Source organism: Myripristis murdjan, chromosome 19, assembly GCF_902150065.1.
Source record: "Myripristis murdjan chromosome 19, fMyrMur1.1, whole genome shotgun sequence".
Classification (NCBI taxonomy): domain Eukaryota; kingdom Metazoa; phylum Chordata; class Actinopteri; order Holocentriformes; family Holocentridae; genus Myripristis; species Myripristis murdjan.
Window position 1 is genome coordinate 10,748,700 of NC_043998.1, and position 22,386 is coordinate 10,771,085.

General features: G+C 41.2%; 1 protein-coding gene and 1 long non-coding RNA gene across 4 annotated transcripts; both read left to right on the forward strand.

The window, feature by feature from the left end:
- Positions 1-1,543: 1,543 nt before the first annotated feature.
- On the forward strand, positions 1,544-3,766 carry LOC115378390 (uncharacterized). Its single transcript, XR_003930116.1, has 3 exons — positions 1,544-1,656; positions 2,618-2,728; positions 3,696-3,766. It is a non-coding gene; the product is annotated as an uncharacterized LOC115378390 (long non-coding RNA).
- Positions 3,767-6,320: 2,554 nt separating this feature from the next.
- brsk1a (BR serine/threonine kinase 1a) lies at positions 6,321-22,091 on the forward strand. Of its 3 annotated transcripts, none has more exons than XM_030078309.1 (19): positions 6,321-7,680; positions 7,884-7,978; positions 8,210-8,295; positions 9,284-9,424; positions 10,371-10,487; positions 11,049-11,082; positions 11,692-11,760; positions 11,941-12,087; positions 13,087-13,118; positions 13,284-13,448; positions 13,734-13,831; positions 14,693-14,843; positions 14,973-15,033; positions 15,936-16,569; positions 17,166-17,214; positions 17,344-17,467; positions 17,834-18,044; positions 18,169-18,258; positions 19,271-22,091. In XM_030078309.1, the coding sequence occupies exons 1-19, from the start codon at positions 7,596-7,598 to the stop codon at positions 19,468-19,470; spliced, it is 2,589 nt and encodes an 862-aa protein (XP_029934169.1). In that variant the 5' UTR covers positions 6,321-7,595; the 3' UTR covers positions 19,471-22,091. The 3 variants fall into 3 exon arrangements, with proteins under 3 accessions (XP_029934169.1, XP_029934171.1, XP_029934170.1); XM_030078311.1 differs by having other exon boundaries at positions 16,293-16,569; XM_030078310.1 differs by having other exon boundaries at positions 17,791-18,044; positions 19,271-19,314.
- The last annotated feature ends 295 nt before the right edge of the window (positions 22,092-22,386 follow it).

The following is a 22,386-nucleotide window of genomic DNA, read 5'->3' on the forward strand; positions in this document are numbered from 1 at the left end:
TTGAAACCCCCCAAAACACCACCTTTGTCAAAGCAGAAGACATTTTCTCATGTTAATGGGTATCTAAGCATAAAAATGATACTGATTAAATGACCAGTTTTCATGATTAGTCTTATTTTGTGTTTGAAAAGTAAGCTCTGCATGTAAAACTAGCACAATACAATAGTGTCATTATAACTTTGTTTTGCCAGTATTTATTTTCTAATTGGAGAAAAGTGGTATATGAAATAATTTTTGAGTAAAACAGTGCTTTTGCCCGGTGAAACACCAGGATAATTGTATGCTTTGACAGTCTGTCTTCCTCTGTTCACTCCTTTTTTTGGTGGATGCTGGTGTACTGTTTGCATCCTCTATCCTGATGCACCAACCAGACCATGACCAATTCTTTTTACCCATCCAGAATTAGGAAGTGCCCATGGTTCATGCTGTCAAACTATTACCACTGATCCTGAGGCAACATTTGGCAAAGGATAAAATCAGTTCATTATATTTTGTCAGATTTCTGTCATAGTGGGTAGAATAGGGGAAATCTGGCACATTGGTGTATTTCCCAAATGCAGTTCAATTTTAAACACACCAAATATTCAAGTCCAAGCTGTGAACTGAACCTGATATGAACTGGCAGACGTCCTCAGAAGAGTTCTGCCAGTGTGGGATCAGAGGGCTCTGGCTGCAGGATAACAACACAATAGTGTTTGGTCATCCTTAACTTATCAGTTACCAAAACCAATTCAGTTTTGTTACCTCAAGCAGCAAATATATCTCTAAAATGTTGTATAATGTTGTATTTATGCATTTAACTGCATTGCCAGGTCAAGATGAGCTGGATGTCAGAAATAGGCTCCCAGTGCATCCATTTAGGATTAACCTGAGAATTGCCAAGTAACTTCACTTCCAAAAAAATCAAACAGCAAAATTAGTTGCACAAGCTCTTAGGACATGTTGCATGTTAATCCCATGTTAATTCAACATTTTATGTTACCGAAGAGCTACAACTCCTAGTTCACCTTCTAAGCCAATAAAATAGTGTTAAAAAAAAAAAAACAATCTCCTCAGTCTCTATTCAGAAAACAAGCTACAGTGGCAGCTCCCCTGTTGTGAGTACTTTAGATGCATTATCATGCCTTTGTAATGCATAGTAGATGACTCAAAAGGTCAGCTTTGTGCATATTCATTGGGAAGACAGTAAAAGAAAGCCAGGAATGAAAGAAGTTGATAAATACCTAAATTATATAGGATGAGCTACATGGATGGAACTGAAAGGGAGCCTGAGAGAAACGGATTGGGGTGCAGAGTGACAGAATTTAAGCCCTGGCCGCTGTGTCAGTACTTACACAAAAAGCTAAGAGAGGTAAGACTGGAATCAACAGATCAAATTTAAATTCCTGGAGCGACAGTACATCACATCTCTACTTGACGCCTCCCTCTTTCCGGGTTAAATACAGTACGCTGTCACTGTCATGCTCTCTCCTCCCCCTCCTGCTCTCCCTCCCTCCCTCTCCTTCCTTCCATCTCTATAATCAGGCGCTCTCCCACTGGACTGTCGCTTACACAGTAGTAGACTTCCACAAACTCCAGTTATCCTGTCAAAATGCCAGACTATGAGGCAGCTGTGCCAGCACCTTGCCAGGTCATCAAAGAGGATTTGAACAAATGGTAAGTTCAGACAGGGGCAACATGAAATTATAGATGTTGAAAATGCAATTTCTCATAATCTACATTCACAGTCCTAAACAGAATAATTTAAATGCAGCTATATAATAACAATCTTGTTCCCTAACTGGATGTCTCTGTATAACTAAATACCCTCAAAGAGGATTCATATTGTGTTTGGGTTGCAGCTAAATAGCAGATCACTTCCCATGTGATATACATGGCTGAAATGGCTTGTCCATTCTGAGTCATAACTCCTTGAGTACTATGCATGACATCCAATTTATTCCCATTAGTTTCTCATTTGCGCTCATCTTGTAAGAGAGTCTATGGGGAGATCATTAGCTCTAATGAGAGGTAGTGGAGAATACAACCCATTTGCTCACGACTTTCAGCAAATCCTTTTAACAACACAGGAGGACGAAGTGAAATGGCATGTATTGATAGCTCTACAGTAATATGTCTGTTCTTGCATAAGTAGTCCTGAGGTTTAAAATAGGCCTTGACATGACCTATTGCAGAGGTTTGGCACATTCCAGACTGCTGGTTCATGTTACGTGCACTCTTGCAGAAATGGACATTTGGCGTGTGTGTCCACATGCAGCAGTGATTACTGTTAGTGGAGTTGCCACACAGATTACCCACTGCTGCCTCCCCTACGTCGACTAATGCACATACGGTAGTTGTGATGGTTTCAGTTCATATACATTCAGTTCTTGCTACACTGTAATAATCCCTTTGATGCATGTGTAGATTAAACTCATGGGGCATGATTCCATGTGCATCCACACAAATTCAAGTGTTCACATCTTTCATGTGCTTTTATCGTTCATGTCTGTGCGGTTGTATCATATAGCTGCCATAACTTGCGCTGAAATCCTCTTATGTGCCCAGAGAACAAGAGGTCCGCATGTCTACAGATGTGATTAGTTGTGTGGATTGTTAATCTGGCCTTGTGTTTCAGTGTCAGAGAGAAAGGAGCGGAGAGCTGTAAGGATCTGATAGATGCCTTCCAGGCTTGTATAAAGACCCTGTCAGAGGGATCATGACTCATGAAGAAATGGATCTCAAGAGCGTATGTTTCAGAAAAAAATATCATTGTTCTTGTTTGTTGACTTTTTTTTTCCTTCAGTATACAAAGTGACAAGACATTCTGTATTTCTCATGATCTTAAGCAGATCAATTAATGTATGTGGCCTAGAACAACAATCTCTCACAGATAGAAAACAAATGAAGTTTATTGTTGGCAATGCCATCAAGGGACACATCTGAAGCTGCTCCATTTACAGATATTTAAAGAATGACTTTGTGGATGTACTGTAAACAAACAAACAAAAAATCATTCAGTCTCATCTTCAGACTTCAAATGTTTTTTTTTTTTTGTTTTTTTTTTTGTTTTTTTTTTTTTAAATTCCAATAAGGTCAAAAAATATACCAGTTGGATGAGATAATCCCACGTGTTTCCATCGTTAATCAGCTTGTTTCCATCAATCAGCTTGTGACATTTGATTTTTCTTGAATCAAATGTCAATTCTTGATTATAGTGGGTTGATCTGCCTTGTTTCAACATATTAATACTTCCCAGAAAAATGCCTGAAATAAGTGACACTGCATTGGAACCAAGTGGGATCATCTCATCTCACAGGCACATTTTCTTTTTTTTACCTGGTTTGAAGAAAATCAAGATTTGAACACTGCAGATGAGACTGAATGACTCGTTGATATGATGATTTTTGCAGTGCAGGGTGTTTGATCAACGCTTATGAATCTGAAACAAGTTGCCATATCTCAGTCATATCACACTGGGTAGATAAATGGATCTCCCATTCTCTGTCTATGGAGCATCTCAATTGTTTTGTCCATTTTATTGCACTAGGAGATGTAGTCTCATGTTCACCAAATCTGGAATTAACCACCCAAAACCATATCAAATCCAAATGTTCTCAATGTATTTTGCATGTATTTTCATGATTCTATGTACGTATCACACACGAGCAGTTGCAATCTCATAACTTTTACTATCTATGGTTTTCCTTTCACAGCTTCAGCTCCTCAAGGCCCTCCACCTTCCCAGCATTCCTCTCCTTGCACATTGCACTGGACTCAACCATCTCAAAAACTGGAGAAGGGGTGGTGACAGCTCCACATATGCCTTCTTTGAATCTGAAATGTTGGTTGTTTTCAGTCAGTGCCACTATGTATCATAACACACACACATTTATGAATATATTGTGAATTTACTATGTACAGAAAAATATGCATATTTTACAATAAAGGCAAAGTTTGTACAGTTGAAGTATTCCCTTCATCCCTTGGCCCGCAACAGATGAGATCAATACAGTCTGAAAATTGATTATCCATTGACGATGAGAAATATGCCACCACTTGGATCATTTTACAGTGTAATGGGGAATGGATTTGTTTTTGTGCACTGATGTGATTTTAAATAATCACAATGATTGTTAATTAACCGACAAAATTGTTGGTTATTACCTTAAATTATAATTTAAAATGCGACTGCTGTTTGGAGCTCTCCATGGTGCTGACTAGTCAAGTGCCAACCCTCTACACAGAGTTGTTGCTCCTAGAAGAATTAAAAAGAACTCATTAATCTCTACTTAACCCTCGCATTAGTACCTGCACTAAGGCCTCTAATGTCACTTTTTCAGTCTGAGCTCTGGTAATGGGGGTCACTTCCTTGCTTATACTGAGGGTTGCAGGAAGGATAGGAGGAACGGCCTGGGGGGAAAAAAATTGGATGAAGCTCTTTGTCCTCATCAGGGATGGGGGAGAATGTGTCAGAGCCAAAGGGATGTCCTTGTAGGCTGAGTTTTCCAGAGTAACCTCATCTGTATTTTTGGATGATAGATCAGGCCTCAGCGCTATCAAACAGACCTTAAGAGGGGGGCTCAAAGGATCACAGACAACCCTCCAAAATCTCTACTTGAATATCTTCTTGAAAATGGTTAGAGGTCATATGGAGAAAGGCTGTTAGCTCTCAGATTGTCAAGTGCCAAAAAAAAAGAGGTATATTCTTGGCTTCATGGGAAACCACACACTCTTCTTTCTCTCCTCAGAACATCACAATTGCTGACTGAAAAGTTCTGTCCTCATTTTTCTTCCATTAACTCCCACGTCTCCTCAGTTCTTTGTTTCAAATCCTGCTGGTGGGACAACCCGGAAATGTAACTTCTACTAAAGTTCCTCATTTAAAAATGTTCTGTCTGACAGATGCAGTTATTTGGTATTTTCTCTTGGGGTAGCCAGCGCTGACTGCTGTCTTCCACGCTGCCAGTCAGCTTCATTAGGACTTTATCTGGTTCCTTCAGCAGGATGTGTGCACCGTTGACAGACAGGCTCACAGTAAAACCCTCAAATCTGGGGGAAAAGCTCTGCCCTGTAGCCCTGAAGTAGGCCTACTTGTTGCTTAAGTACTTTGACCTCAAGAGACCAAGCTTGCCCCGTGTGAACATGCCACAAAATAGTAGGATGAGTGTCTTTTCCGCATTTTTCTGCTCCATGGTTACCTTGTGGCTGCATGCAAATCAGGCAGTTACAGGCAGAGCTGAAGCTAAGCTTTGGGGAATTATCCACCCACGCACATTTCAAATCGAGATTTTAGAGATTTTTCACTTTGGCACTTTGCAGATAATAAATTCAAATGGCTTACTTACCCTTTTTATAAAATTGTGTCATTCCCTGTGTGATTTATTTGAAACAGAATATCGTGATAACAGCGCCAAACACTTGTCGTTTCAACAAGATCAGTTTTTTTTTTCTCCATTCACATCAGGTTGAAGCTGAGTTTCCTCTTGTATACCACTGAATAGGCTGGTCGGGTCACCCTGCGTGAACACGCTGTGCTCACAATAAAACAATAGCATGTGTTTCAATGGAGAATTTCAGCATCCTCAAGTCTAAATGCTGGTCTAGAGCCTTTTTCCAAGTCAAATGAATTTGTATATGTAGTATATAGAAGTTCATCCAATCCTGCCTGGCTCTAACTAATCAACAATCAATAAAACAATGATGCAAGTTTGCAATATAATAAAACACAATAAAACAAAACACAAGGACAAGCATAAGGCACAAATGGCGTGAAGGTGCATTATTTTCTGTGCAAGAATAAAATTCTGGGAGAAACCATTAGGCTCTTTGTCACAGTTTTCACTTTTTTTTTTTTTTTTTTTTTTTTTGTAACATGGAACAAATAATAGCTGCAAAGTTCCCCCCAGGACACCTAACAAGTTATCTTACAGCCTATCAACTAATGTCTCCACTCGGATGCCAGTCATTTTGGTGAAAGCCCACAGCACTGAAAAAAAACCAACAACAACAACAAAAAACAAAAACAAAACAAAAACATCCATGCCTGCCATGCATCCAGCATCTCCTCTGCCTCTGATGATGTTTACAAATCCCTTTTCAGAATATTGAGGGAGGTGTCCGCAGCAATAGGGCCCCAGTATAGTATGTGTGTGTGTGTGTGTGTGTGTGTGTGTGTGTGTGTGTGTGTGTGTGTGTGTGTGTGTGTGTGTGTGTTGGGCCGAGGTGAATGCAGAGATAAGCGTATTTTGAGGAGGAGGAGGAGGAAGAGGAGGAGGAGGAGGAGGAGGAGGGCAGGGAGGGGAAAGCGAGAGGATGGAGAGGAGGGAGTGGGACCCGGATGCTGATGCGAATGAGACGAAGGAAGGAAGAGGAGAGAGAAAATATCGATTTACGGCAAGAAAAGCAAAGGGGACTAATAATACGGGGGCCGCTGCCCAGCGTGAGCTTACATCAGGGGGTAAATAAGGTAGCGGAGATTAGCAGGGGGGTATATCTGCGGAAATATTACAAAATTTCACCTGTGTATCAGCCGGTGAGGGAGGACACGCCAAAGGAGAGAGAGAGAGAAGATGCTGTGATCCTCTACTTGCAGTGATGTAGAGAGGCACAGAGAGAGGGAGGGGGAGGGTGCTACGCTAAAAGATGGTTGTTTTGCGAGGAACACGTCTCTCCTCCGGAAAAATTGCGAGAATGTGGCCGTCGGGCGAGAGAAACCATTTCGCGACGCCGAGAAACTTTAAGAGGTGTCGGTTTTGACAGACGGAGCGGCGCGGAGAGACGCTGACGTCCAAAGCTAAGCTAGCCGTGTTGCTGTGCTTGTCAGTGAGGCTAAATAGCATGCTGTTTCACCTGTAAAATAGGCCTGACATGGTGAATATTAACCTCCACTTCCCAGTTAACATCCCATGAATAGACCGAGCCAGCTGAGAGTGTAAATCTTTACTTACAGGCGTGAAATATACAGACAAAACCCCGCTTGTTTCCCATTCCAGGCTATGCTGTTCGTCAATTTCCCTATTACCTGTAATATACTAACGATGTAATGTCAATACAAAAATAATCCGGTGTTGTAGAGGTAAAACTCATTAGTTCGTCCAACCTTGTCATGTTTATCTTTATAGAGTAGTGCTCAATATTTAACGCATAACACAGACTAGTTAGTATTTGTGTCATCTCAGTTTCTCAGCTTTTGCCTACCTCTATAATAACTGTAAGCTATTTAGTTGGAAATATTATACATGTTTGCAGTACTTGGAAGCAAATGAAAAGCAGAAAAATCCCCCTGTTATTACAAAAAAAATAAAACAAGGGAAACAGTCGTTGTGTCTGTGCATCAGGTTTAGATGAAGAATGTGCAGTTGTCATGCAAAAGTTATAGGTGTAGACCAGTTTGGCTTGTGGTATTTTTACATGTTCTCCCTGTAATCTCAAAGTAGCAGTGCTACATCTGACTTATTTGTACCACTGGAGTGAAAGCTAGGCCTTTTTGGGGGGGAGGGGGGGAGACAAGCATTGCATTCCACAGTAACTAACTTCTTAGCTATATAATATCACAGTAATTGCAATAACCACAGTGTAGTAATAGTAGTGTATTAGCCAGCAGTGAGAACAGTATGAGTAAGGAACTGTCTCTTAGTCAGTCAGCTCAATATGTTGGGCCCTATCGACTGGAAAAAACACTGGGCAAGGGACAGACAGGTGAGTGTACCAAGCTGTTTATGCTTATAAAATTATGTAAAAATGACACTGGGATGTGATGATGGATTTAGAAGATCTTAATCATGTTAATAAGGTTCATTTCTTGTATTTTTTCATATATGCTTTGATACAGTTTGCGAAAATGTCATATAAGTTGCACGTGTTGTCCTCTTTCTTTTCTTCTTCCTCTCTCCGCCTTCCAGGACTGGTCAAGCTCGGTGTCCATTGCATTACGGGTCAGAAGGTAGCGATCAAAATAGTCAACCGAGAGAAGCTGTCTGAGTCAGTCCTGATGAAGGTATGATGATGTTGTTACTGACGATGGTGATTGTTTTGTACATTGCACTTTGCCCTCCGCTGTGAACAACGCTGCTTCACAATCTCTGTGTTTGACTTCTAGTGAATTGATTAAGTATGATTCAGTAGCTCCAAACTGACACTGACAGGTTTGTACTGTGTTTTTGCCATTTGATTTCCCCCCCTCCCTCTCTCTTTCTGTGTGTGTTGTCCCTCATTCTCTCCCTGTCAGGTGGAGAGGGAGATTGCCATCCTGAAACTGATCGAGCATCCGCATGTGTTGAAGCTGCATGATGTTTACGAGAATAACAAATATCTGTGAGTTCACTGTACATTTCAAAGCCCCGTACAGCTGGGCCTGGCACAGTCTGACTGCATGTTTTCTTGCTGAGCACTGGACTCTGGTGTGGGATGGAAAAATATTATTACATGGACTATATTAATCTTGTCTCATCACCTTCATTCTCACTCATTCCTCTCTCTCCTACATTTATACCGTCAACATTTTTCATCTGTCTTAGATGAAAAAAATCCACCCCAAACAGCTATTGTCAATGTTCTCTGCATTTATGGGCCCATTTTGATGTTTAGTGGTGGTATTTATTTCTTTCTAACAAATGTCTGGCCAATTGAAGATGATATGACATCACAGCACAGCCATAATGGAGTGTGACGCTCGAAAAAAATCTCAGTAAACATCGGCGCTAAAAGTTACAATTTGGTGTCGGCCCCGCAAATCAAACAACAAAGATGTCTTTCTAGAGTCACCGTTTTGCACAAACAATCAGCAGACATACGGAGGCAAATCCATTATGGAAGAAGAGGTGATGCTAATTTCTCCACTGACAGCAGCCTCAATAGACCAGAATGCAATGCAGCCACAAGAAACGTTGCCTTTTGAGTAAGGGGTGAAAGTCATTCTGGGAAATGTAGGAAATCTGTAACTGAAGTGGAAGCACATATGACGACTGGAAAGCAGACACACCAAGTAAATTACAATACGTCCTAGTAATAACTCCTAGAATGCATTGAATATCACAAATTGATAATGTTTACCAATGCACAAGCATTTTAAAGTGGATTTTTCCTGATGGATAGTTTGCTTCTTTGCTTCCTTCCTTTGCCCCTCCCTCCTTTCCATTCATATTTTGTTATTTGTGTTCTTAATTCCTTGCTCTATTACATTATTTTGTTTTGTGCTTCCTGTTTGAGTGGAAAAGCATCGACTGGTAGATCGAGATATTATTAGATGCTAAGGTTGCACTTGAAGAATATCATCGTGCCGCGGCTCCCTGTGTGTTGGCAGGTACCTGGTGTTGGAGCACGTGTCAGGAGGAGAGCTGTTTGACTACCTAGTGAAGAAGGGCCGGCTGACCCCCAAAGAGGCCAGGAAGTTCTTCAGACAGATCATCTCTGCCTTGGATTTCTGCCACAGTCACTCCATCTGGTTGGTTTTTGCATAGAGCGGTGGCTCTCAGATTGGGGTCCGGGGTCACAACTCTCTCTATCTGCTTGTCTGTCGTAAATCAAATAGAAAATGGCCTCTGATGGGAGCCATCGGCCAAAATGTTCCCAGATGGGGTGAATTGTGTGTGTGTGTGTGTGTGTGTGTGGTTAGAGGTAGGGAGGGGTTGCATACCTCCACTATATGCATATCTATTTGGATGTCTTTGTTCAAGGGAGAAAAAACTGATGTCAAGCACGTGAGGTATTTTACTCACAGCAGGCAGCACATGGTACGCAAGTTTATTCGATATGTTGGTATAGCACACATGCTAGATAGGATTCCTCAAGGCATAGTCTACAAACAGTGACACAAACACATAAACATTCATATGAGCACATTAATACTATTCCTTGGGATTATCATTTCCTTTTTCAGTCACAAGCTGCAAAACCCTAAGACAAATATTTTCTCAATTTCTGGCTCTGGTGTTGTTTATTCACCAGAGTTGTATATAAACAACAGAAAATCAGCTCCAGCCTGCTTTTCTATGGCAAAAAAAAATGTAGGTATGCACCGCTTTACTCAGCAGATAACAAAAAGATAAGAAAAGTATAATACACCTGTTTAATCATAGTAGGTCTGTAGACAAGTAGATTTTTTTTTTTTTAATAATGGTATATGAGGCAAGACAGACACGCAGAAACATGCAACACCGCAGCATGAATCAGTATTCAGCTTGCAAACCACACTAGAAACCTAGGTTAACCTGATTAGGATTGGCAGCTGACACGCACTACAATTCATTTTTCTTCGGTCAACATATCAGAATGCTATAAATATGTATTGTGTATATTGAATGCATTTGTTAATGCATTTTATCCCACCCACCGCCCCGGAGCCATTTGTGTTGCGACTTCTAATAATTGTCTCTGTTGTGTGTGTGCAGTCACAGAGACCTGAAGCCTGAGAACCTGCTCCTGGATGAGAAAAACAACATTCGTATTGCTGACTTTGGCATGGCTTCCCTACAGGTGGGGGACAGTCTGTTGGAGACCAGCTGTGGGTGAGTACCAGCTGTGCTTGCGCGTGTGTGTTTGTGTGTCTGTGTGTGTTTATAAATAATGTGTGCACCCTAAAATGACTCATATCATTTCTTTAGGGAACTTGCGATATAGACATATACTGTACGTGCTATATATATTTTCTACCAGAGGAGACTAGCTGGCAGGCAGAGGAGCCAGAAACATCACACATACAGTAAGAGAGATGCACTACCTAAGCAATATTAGAGGAAAAGGACTGGAAGAGTAGCCTAAAATATGCATATACAGTACACACACACACACACACACACACACACACACACACACATTATTTATTTATTTATTTATTTATTGGTTATATTTAATTATTTGAATAGCCATTTCATAGTAAGCCCATGTTGCTGATATTACTTGATATTTCTTTACACATGAACGCATCACACAACACTAATGAAATGCAACATATTACTGGGTTTTTCCCCATTCTGTTAGTACTGAATGGATTGTGTTTCTCTATCAAGGTGTTAGAAATCAGCTTATGGGATGTGTCTCTACTATAACATATTTGCATTTTATTTCAGATCACCACATTATGCCTGCCCAGAAGTTATACGGGTAAGAGTCCTGCTTTTGCATAATGCCCTGCAGACTTGATGGTACCCTTGGTAAAGATTAACAAACAATGCTGTAAAAAGTAATGAACTTTATGCTCACAAAGTTTCACTATTCAGCGTCTATTCAGCAGTAGCTCAAAGTTAAATTAGCTGTGCAAAAAAAAAAAAAAAAATGATGCAAATAACTGTGGCTGTTTTTAGAGTAAAGCTTTTACATTTTAAAAAATACTCCCCCTCTAAACATTGCCTTTAAACTACTGAAAATCTATATTTTCTTTGGAGAATATAGCCCTTGGGCTATTTATTTCCTGTGCAGGATTGTTTTTAATAAGGATGATTCTGGAGGGCAGTGAATGTCTTAATAAGTAAAATCCAAGATGAAGATAATCCAGTCCTGTAAATGAGAAGCTGGTCTCACAGTGTTTTCACACGGGCTAAGTGCTGGATTAAAATGTTCCTTTTGACAGAGATTTCTATTGAAAGAATTTTCTTAGGCTTAAGTCGTCTGTGAAATTGCCCTTCAGTGAATTTAATCATGTAACACAGCTCATTTGAGTTTTCAGAAAATCCGCTGCTGAATTCATGGCTGCTCTCGCTCTGTCTTCGGCAGGGGGAGAAATACGACGGGCGGAGAGCAGATGTGTGGAGCTGTGGTGTGATCCTTTTTGCTCTGCTGGTGGTAAAGCATCAGACACTTTTTCTCCAGATACATAATTTTTCTCTTACTCTGTGATTACCCCCTCCTCTAGTCGCCATTCATATAAACTTCTCCCTTTCGTTGACCCTCTTCGAAAATCTTCATCCATATGCAACCCCATCTGTTTTGCTTTAACCCTTTCTTTCCCTCTCTCTCCCTCAGGGTGCCCTGCCTTTTGACCATGACAACCTGCGCCAGCTCCTGGAAAAGGTGAAGAGTGGGGTTTTCCACATGCCCCACTTCATTCCTCCAGACTGCCAGGCCTTGCTGAAGGGCATGATCGAGGTTAACCCCGACAAGAGGCTGACGGTATGGCACCGTGCTCACGTCATTGCATGTACACCTATATTAAATTACATCTCCTGAGTTCCAACATTGAATTTGGATTACTTTTTCTCCTCGCAAAAAGTAGAGTGGTTTTCACTACACTTACCCTCTTAATATTTATATCTTTTGGGAACATAGTAATCACTTGGGAACTCACACTGGAATATTTATGCTTTCAAAACAAACAGAGACATCCTTTGAAGTGTAGGCATAAGTAAATGTAGTTTTATGGAGCTGTTGTTATTATTCATGGTTCATCAAGTGTAAAAGGGGTGTCTGTGTGTCAGGCCTTTTTCAAAGCACATCTTATAGACTAGCTTGGCACGCATTATGAATTGTAATGAGATTTTACTATCAGCCAGGTGCAGGTTCCAAACTACTAAAGGAGTTGATCCTTAAGAGATTTTCTAATATTGATCAAATGCCTTAATAAAATGGTATGAAGGACACATTTAAGTGTAGTCATATGTATTTATACAAATTGTGTTGCTTTGTTGATGATTTGTATTTTATGTTGGAGTTGAGTGTATAAATCTTCTGATTGCCTTTTGAAAGTCTCCATTTTACAGATGCCAAAGTGGTATGTGTCATTTACAGAATATCAACAAGGGTTCATCTATATAAATAATTTGACACTGGGAAGTCTTTTTCTGGTCTAATATTAAAAGGTTTTAGAATAAAAGATCTTATTCTGTATATTTTGGACAATGTCTCCTGTAACTGGGAGTATAAAAGATGGTAAAAGAGGTTTGTTAAGGTTTCTGTGGGACATTGATAATATATGCTTTTTCTTAAAATTCTCAATCCGGTAGACATGGCAAATTGTTTTTAATTCAAAATATTGCAAACCGAGTAGGTGGCTTTTTTGTGCGTGTATGAAGAAACTGGTGTGAATTGTTTACACCACACAGCTCTGTGGCCATCTGGTTGTTAACAGACTGTAGCGACTAATGGCCCCATCTGCCCTGTCACCCTTTACAGCTAGAGGCCATCCAGAAACACGCCTGGTATCAGTGAGTATATATTAATATATACACTGAACTGTCTTTGGAGTGAAATGAATGCGCAACGAAATAATAATTTTTAGGTGATGTTGCGGCATATCTATCATATACATTATATTCTTGTCATTTGTGTGTGTGTGTGTGTGTGTGTGTGTGTGTGTGTTTTGCTCCCAGGGGTGGCCGTAATGAGCCATGTCCTGAGCAGCCCCCTCCCAGGCGTGTATGTGTGGGGCGGATCTTGTCTCTCACAGACCTGGACCCAGATGTGTTGGACAGCATGCACTCGCTGGGCTGCTTCAGAGACAGAGTCAAACTCACCCGCGATTTGCAATGTGAAGAGTAAGAGTTTTTTCATGTTGTAGCATGTTCCTGAGTGTGTTTAAATGTGCAGTGGCAGGTATATTTGTTCTCTATCTCTGTATATCCGTCAGTGTTCCCCTGTCTGATGTATTACCCATTTTTTCCTTTTGAATTTCTTGACCCTTGCTTATTTCCTTTGCTCACCCTTTTTCAGAGGAATTAGCTGCTGAGTTCACATGTGGCTCTTTGTGAAATCCCTCTTACCAAACTGTAACATCTTCTCTCAGAGCTTTCCTTCCCTCCCTTTCCTCTCCTTTTTCTCAGAGACAACCAGGAGAAGATGATCTATTACCTACTGCTGGACAGGAAGGAGCGATATCCTAGTTATGAGGATGAGGACTTGCCTCCACGTAATGACGTAGGTCAGTCATTAGATGGCAGGAGCGAGCCACTGGAGGGAGGGAGCTCCTTTCTGCCCCAATTTCTGTGAAGGATTTGTGCCAGGGCTTACAAGCCTGTTGACATACACTGCTACTCATTATCTCCTGACTTTGATTTTGGTGGCATAGAATGGATTTGATATTTATATGATGTTTATAATAATCTTTTTGTGGAAATCTTCATTATAAGAGGTCATCTGTGAGTGTACCATTTTAGCATTACAACTCCATGTAAATTTAGTGACTTTTGTATAGTAACTAATCAAATGACAGGGAGAGGACTGGCACCCTGCACCTGTCTCTACCTTCATTTTACACTGGACTTAAATCCAAAATCTTTATGGGACAAAATAAGAAGAAAATTTTACTATTATGCCAGTGTAAACAGAGTTAAAGCTTTCTTGCTATGGCAGATGGTGGAAAAAGTAAAAGACTAATGGACAAAAAAATCATTTCAAACTTGTTTATCTTCTTCAGTATAGCCAAAGAGAAAACAAACACATGCAGAGTGATGCAAGGCAGGAGAACAGGAGAGAAAAAGCAGTATTCCCTTTATGACGCAATGGGGTTCATAGGAAATGTATTTCTAATTTTGGAAAACTCTGGTATTTATTATTACAATGTCATGAGAGAAAGGCCACTTATGGTGCCATATGTTTACAGTAATTATGTTTAGTTATTACAGTTTATTTGACAATGATGTATTGATGTGAAAACATGAAACATGGCACTTTAAAGATATTCTTACTTTGATGCTAGTGTCAAAATGGTGAGAAAAATGAAGGGGACTGAAATCGCCACAGATCGTTCCAGTTTTAACATTTTAGTACTGTCCCTCAGCAGATCCCCCTCGAAAGCGTGTGGACTCTCCTATGCTAACACGTCATGGCCGCTGCCGCCCAGAGAGGAAGAGCCTGGAGGTGCTGAGTGTCACCGAACAGGGGTCTCCTACCCCACCTCGCAGGGCCCTGGACACAGCCGCACACAGCCAGAGGTACACGCATACACTAAACACACTCTGTTAAAAATGTACTATGCTAGAAACACAATACTTTCTCACATTGTTTCTTGCTCAGTGATCTGTCAGTTTCAATGACCTTTTGACCTCTGGTGTCACTCTCAGGTCTCGCTCAGTCAGTGGAGCGTCCACTGGTCTCTCCTCCAGCCCTCTCAGCAGTCCCAGGGTAAGAGCCTGTTGGCCAACTTTTATTAATGGCTTTGACTTGAGATCGTACTGTAAACCACAAACTGTTATGACTGTGACGACTTTCAGTCTATTAACCTGATGCAAACATGCTCTGTTAAAAACTAAATTTAAAAGCTTAACCATGAATTTCAGTGATTTACTTAACTTTTGTAACCCTGCTCTACATTTGAGATGTTACTGACTATAAAGTACTCAAATAAATTTTGGCCACATCTCATACTAACCCCTGAGATATCCATCTATCAAGTTCCTCAATCATTTTACACGTCATCACAACACCGGTTTCTCAAAACAAAACTCACCCATCTGGAAGTTGCTTTGGCTTTCTCATAATTTTTCGTGTGTCTTCACTTCTCACTTCTACAACATGCACTAACTAGACGTGAGCACAGTCATTTTGATAATTGGCATCATCATCACATGACAAAATTAACAGAGAACCTAAACATTTGATAAGTTTCAGTGTCAGTTAACAACAGTTTTTGCTTTCCCAGTAGCAGTCACTGGTTTTACAGCGTTCAAAATATACATCTGCTGGTGCCCTGTTCAGTGGGACATCAAAGTTGTGTGAAAACTGTCAATGAATACTAAAATAAAGTAGCATTTACTGTTATTGTAATGCTGTCACTGTCACTGCTTGCTGCCACTGTGTACTCATGTAAAATATGAGATAGATCCTAATGAAAATTGACTTAAGTGCCAAAATGAGTTTTGATAGTTTGCTGTAGTAGAAGTGCAGTTGACACTTTCATTGCTCACAAGATGCACTCTTTTGCCATGAACCATAACACTCATTTCCATCCTTCTGTCTCCATGTTCCATCCCCTCTCTCTTTCTTGTTGTCCATCTCTCTCACTCCCCTCCAAACCCACTTCCCAGTCCTATCAGAGCCCCGTCTTCACTTTCAGCCAATCAGATGTCACCTCCGCCACTGCTACTCCCCTCACAAAGGAGCCCAAACAGGGAAGTGCCACCACTCCTCGCTCAGCCAGGGCTCATGACAAGCTCAAAGCTCCCCCCAATCCCAAGACGCAGACCCTGCCCACCAAGGGACCTGCGGAGCGACCCCACCTCCAGCCCATCAAGTCCCTGCCCCTGCACAACCCTCCCTCCCGCTCACCCTCCCCTTCTCCGCTCCTCTCACCCATCCCCCGCTTCTTCTTCTTCCCCTCGTCTTCTGTCCTCAAGTCAGTGACTAAGAGCTTCTACCCAAACTCTGCCCACTCTGTGCCGCAGGTCACTCCCCAGGGTTCTCCGTTGCCCACGCCTTTGGGCACCCCCGTCCACCACCCTCACCACCCCTCTTCTACCCCGCCCTCCTCCTCCTCCTCCTCGTCCTCCTCACGGGCGGAGGGCGGGGGAGGGGTGGGCTCATTATCGCTGACCCCGCCCTCCAGCCCAGGAGGGGGAGGCGGCATGGCGGCCAGCAGCTCTGCCCACTGGAGGACCCGTCTCAATTCCTTCAAGAACAACCTGCTAGGCTCACCACGCTTCCACCGCCGTAAACTCCAAGGTGAGAGGCTGCACACGGTCAGCCAGTTTAACTTGTTTATAACGGGAGTTATTCCGGTTCTAGGGATGCACCATTACCAATACAGGTGTGGCATAGCAGACATTTGCTAAAACAGAATATAAATTTCAAAGAGTTTCCTTTGTACTAAACTCTGATTTGCCACATATAATGTGTTAGAAGTTGAAATAAAGCAAATTACTTATTTAGTAAATTATTCAGCAATTTAGACTAAGCAACAATGTGCCAAAGGAGATCAGGTGTGCTGAGTGCGTTCCCTGTTTTATTTCTGTTTTAAAGACATCTTTGACATTTTTAAAACTTTTTTACCCTGTTTTTTATTGCTTGCCTTGTTTTAAATGTGTTTGTTTTTGGTACAAAGTACTTTGTTAACTCTGTTGAAAAGTGTTGCATAAATAAAGTTATTGCTGTTATTACTATTGTTTCTTTCTCAACCTAGGTTTTCAGAGGTTTCTAATGGAGAAAATTGATTAAATCAACATCAAACTAATTTTCCAGACACACACAATAAGAAGTGTGCATGTAAGTGAGCATACACAATACTCATACCCTCATTGAGATTACATCTTGTCTTGTAGTTCCTACATCAGAGGACATGTCCAGTCTGACACCAGAGTCCAGCCCTGAGTAAGTCACCATTCATGCACATATTCACTTGTTCTAAACCACTGCTGAGGTGGGACTTTTTAATGCAATATGAACCGCTGTGTTTGTGTTTTGCTCACATATGCATATTTTGGTATGTCTGTTGCACAGGCTGGCTAAGAAGTCGTGGTTCGGGAACTTCATCAGCTTGGAGAAAGAGGAGCAGATCTTTGTGGTGATCCGGGACAAACCTCTGAGTTCCGTCAAAGCTGACATTGTCCACGCCTTCTTGTCTGTAAGTATCTGATGCTTCCTGTCTGTCTCTCTCACCTCTCACCACTCAGTATCAAAGCTCACCAGCTTGTTTGTAGAAAGCATGGCTCTCACCAGCAAAACATAACACTAAATAATTCACATGGACTCTCATATGCACTTCATTTCTGTCTTTATTTCAGTTTTCTGTCCTTATTTTGATTTTGAGTCGCTCGCGGCACGCTGATGGATCACTTTGCTTTATGGTTCTTCCACCAACGGCTCACTCTCTCTTTCCTCTCCTCACCCTCACCCTTTGTCTCTCTATACTCACGTTGGCCCCCCATACCTCTCCCGCCTCGTAAGTCTGTCGGTCTCTCTGCTTCTTCTCTGTCTCCCCACCACGTAGATCCCGTCGCTCAGCCACAGCGTCCTCTCCCAGACCAGCTTCCGAGCCGAGTACAAGTCCTCCGGCGGCCCCTCCGTCTTCCAGAAGCCCGTCAAGTTCCAGGTGGACATTGCCTTCTCAGAGGGCGAGAGGGAGCGCGAGAGGGAGAGGACCGAGCGCGAGGGCAGGAGGGAGACAGGAATCTACAGCGTGACGTTCACCCTCATATCGGGCAAGTGCAGCGGAGATCTAACTCTATCAGACCTGACTGAAACTTGTGTGACTGTGGTGAGTTGCTTTCTGTGTGTACCTATTGAAATGGGCGTGTGTCCATGTTTTATTGTGTTCATGACCAGGTCCGAGTCGCAGATTCAAGCGAGTGGTGGAGACGATTCAAGCTCAACTTCTCAGCTCCCACGATCAACCCATGGTACAGGCCCTCCCTGGTAAGACTGCTAACACACACATGCACACATGTATATCTGCACACACAAAGACACACACCAGGTTAAATTTTTTATCCCAGGTGGCATATTTTGCCCCTTTGATCTCATTTGGTTCTTTCCAATTTTACTTTGAAATACTGTATTTGCATTGCACACTGGCAAATGACTGAATTTGTGCCACTAAGATTTGTTTAATTGTAATTTATAATATGATACATATCCCACACTTGTCCGTCTTGATTGTGGAGGTTTTTTTTAACTTAATTTTTTTGTCCACACGGTCTTTGGTCTTATGCGCATTTAGCTCTTCAAGTTAAATGCGCATTTATTTTCTCATCAAAAACTGGTCACTTTTTTTTGCCTAGAATGCACTGGAAAGAAGCACTTGGTCGCAGGTTTCTGTAGGTCATCTGTGGGCACAGTAGTCACATTCATCCATGAAAATTTGACAACTTGACAAAAAAAAAAAAAAAAAATGTGACGAGGGTGAAATGCAAAAAGGGTATTTCTAGTTTTCAGGGCATTTTTGCCCCGAGTCCCGACTGGTGTCTGAGCCTGACACACCCAAACATCCAGTACCATTTACAGATTATATGTCTACACTAGGGCTCAGCAATATGGACAAAATCACATTTCACAATATCTTTGACAGAATACTTTGTTATTGTTAGTATGACAATATTGTGGGGATGACTATTGATCCTTGATCAGACATTTAAACACAAGAGTTTTTTGATAAACAGTCATCAACCAAGAAGATAGAGACCAATAACAGAACAGGTTATACTGTCTAATAAGGTCAGAAAATAGCATTCCATTACTTTATAACACGGAAAAGACAACCCTTATGCCATATCACAATATTATAATATCCAAACTATATTATATTACTATAATAACTATATTATCACTATATTAATGTAGTAAAGATATATCGCCCAGCTCTAGTCCACACTGATGCGTTAACTTACGTGAGAGTGACTTTCCTGTCCCTGTCCTGATCCCTTCCCAGATGAGAAGAACGGCCGGCCCCACGGGACCCCCACCCGCCAGAACTCGCGGCGTTCCGAGGGTGGGGGCGACAGGTGCGAGTGGGGTGAACGAGGGGACAGCGGAGGCATCGGAGGCAGCGGGGGAGTTCTGCAGCGCAGAGGCTCGGGAAAAGAGAGAACCCGACTGCTGTCCTCCAACGGTACCCAATCCCAGCCCTAGGACAGAAAGAGAGACCATGCAGCAGGATGCCTGAGCTACACTGGAAACAAGACAGTATAACTCCATCTCCAAGTATCCCTGCAAGCCATGAGCTATCTCCTATTCTTCCTTGACTAAGTAATTGAAGGTGCTTGACCACTGCGAGGATTGAGAAATAGCTTTTTCCCTCTTACGCGTTTTTTTTTTCTAACTTGACATTGACATCTGCTGGATCACCACGATTCCTGCCCTTGAATGAAAAAGATAAGGACTCACCCTTTAATGGAAAAATAATGTTACATGAATGAGCAGTTTGGTATTCATCTTTAGATACAGCTTCACAGATCAAACTAGGAATTCTGAAGCGCTAACATGCATGCCAGTTAGCAAGTCAGCCTGCTAAAGGATGCTAACATGACAAGATGGCTAGTCTACCATATCATTGCAATACAGTATCTGACACCAAAAGGAAATAATAGTCTTGCGATGTTTGTCAAGATTAGTCTCAAAATTATGCAGTGCGCTCATACTACTATCAACGAGCATACAGTTACAAATCCATACTGGAAGAAATATAGAAATTTTGCCCTCAGTTTGTCAGCAGATACACCCTTTGAGTTAGCAGCTTGCTACCACTTCAGTGAATGAGCTGAGCAAAACACAGCAAGAGGTCCTGATTTGCTTGGGAGAAATAACATTCCTCAAATGGGAATTCCAGCAATGTCATCTCCTGAGGAAAAGAAAACCAACAAGTTAAGCTAAGTGAATGTGAAAAAGTATTTTTTTATTTAGTTTAATTTAGGATTACGTGTTTCTTTTGGGGATTTCTGTAGCGCAGCGATACCAGTAAAGACAGAAACTGAGCACACATGCCTCAGTGTTGGAATTGAAGAAGCGAACAGATCTCTTTTTGGCAGGCATCCATTTCAAATTATGTTTTGGGATTTTTTTGTATTTTCTTTTTACTCAGAGACAATATGAAACAATGCAACCGAGATTTTTGTGTTGGAACCCCCTTGCTCTGAAGAAAAGTATTTTTGATTTGAAAAGAAATATGAACATATATGGGAAAAAAAAAAAAAAAACATAAAAAAAACACTATGCGTGAATAGTTCCATGAACCTCATCACTGCAGTTTGTGCCCAGATTGAATGAGTAGAGCATTCCAGGCCTGTGGATCGGACAGACTCCACCCTTCTCGTCGAGCTTGTCTCATATTGCCATAGTATTCACATACTGACTCAAAACGAAATACAAAAAAAAAAAAAAAAAACGAAACAAAAAACACAAATAAACAAAAGCAAATCTCCAGACTTTCATCGATGGACGTTCTCACGATGCCGGACTTGAGACGCTTGCGATGTCAGTTCAGATGTCGAGCAGGACTTCAAAATGGGAAGCAAGCGGAGAGTGTCCCACCCCACATTCCTCCTCACCCCAGTGTTCGCCCAACAAGCCAAGTAGTCCCATCACTGCACCCTCATCACCGACGGTCACACCATTCTGCAAGAAGACGTAGCACCTCTGACGGCCATTTATTACTCTAGTATTGTATCAGACTAACCAACATTCATCACCAGTCTTCCATACGGCACAATATGCAACAAAACTGCAGAATGATTTCAGAGGGATACACAGTGCTACAGTGCTTTTTATTTGTCTACTGATTGATTTATTGTTTTGTTGATCTATTTATTCACCTATTTATTTATTTATTTATTTATTTATTTATTATTTTGTCATCCGTTTTTGTCGTGTTTGTTTACATATTTGATTTTATGCCAACGAAAATATTTAAAGAGCTAATTCAAGAAATCTGTGTTACTTAATTTCGCATCACCACTCTTTTCCTGTATTTTAAAGAACGGTTTGTTTGCTTTGAACTTGCTCTCACCGCACTTCTCCGATGATCTTTGTTTTTTTTTTTGTTTTTTTTTTTTTTTTTCATTTCACGTGTCTCTCATCACGCTGGGCTCTGATAACAGGGACGTGTGTGAGCTGAGTGGATGGTGGCTGTGTGCGAGTGAGCCGTTGTTGTGAATGCCAGAAACAAGGTGAGGAAGAGTTTGCGGCAAATGTATTTTGAACAGGTTGAGAAAATGATAACCCAGTGAGCTCTCTTCGGACATCCTGTAGGGATATTGGACTGACCCAGGAACATTAGATGGATAAACACAAAACCAAACCCTAACATGCACATAATTTTTCTCACACACTGAATGCTTGCTCGCTCTCGTCATCTCTTGCTTTATGCCTTGTCCCTTTGACCTGTCTGTCTGCTTTCACCTGTTGTGTGGCCATCATCAGCACAAGAGAAACTGTACCAAGTCGTTAGCTTCACTGTCCGTACACACTTTTATGATTGCTCACCACCGTCATTTTCATCTTTGTCATCATCACCACCTTCACTTCCACTTTCATTGACCCAACTCTAGCTAAGATTGTAAACTATTCTCCATTCCTAAGGGTCAGTAGAATAAGGTGTTAAAAAAAGAAATGTCTGTATCATAATTTAAATATAAAAAGTGCACTATTATAACTATTGCCTGTGATAAAAAGAACAATTATGGTTGAATTGATGGTCAAAATAAAGAGAGAGCCACCTTATTGTTATGGTTATAATAATAAACCCTAAAATCGTGTGTCTGTCTATTTAGTGTCTTTGTCCATTTAACAGACTGGCTGTGTCCTTTTACCTCACACCAACTACTGCAAAAAAAAGTCTTTAAATCATTTCTCACCAAGTTACACACACTATTAACATTTTTTTAGGCAGGGATGTACAATGTATAATATGATAAAATAGATTTTAAGTGGCAGAACAATTTCAGCTTGATAACATATGTTGTAGATTAGCACACTGAGAAAATGAATGATTACTGCGCTGAACAATAGTTTCACTGGTTATGATTCCATAAACAAAAACAGCTGTAATTG

Excerpts from the sequence above, each read along its gene's own strand:
- brsk1a (XM_030078309.1), top strand. The coding sequence starts at position 7,596 with ATGAGTAAGGAACTGTCTCTTAGTCAGTCAGCTCAATATGTTGGGCCC. Across the intron at positions 17,468-17,833 it reads TTGTCCACGCCTTCTTGTCT|ATCCCGTCGCTCAGCCACAG; the intron begins GTAAGTATCTGA and ends CCCACCACGTAG. Across the intron at positions 18,045-18,168 it reads GACGTTCACCCTCATATCGG|GTCCGAGTCGCAGATTCAAG; the intron begins GCAAGTGCAGCG and ends GTTCATGACCAG.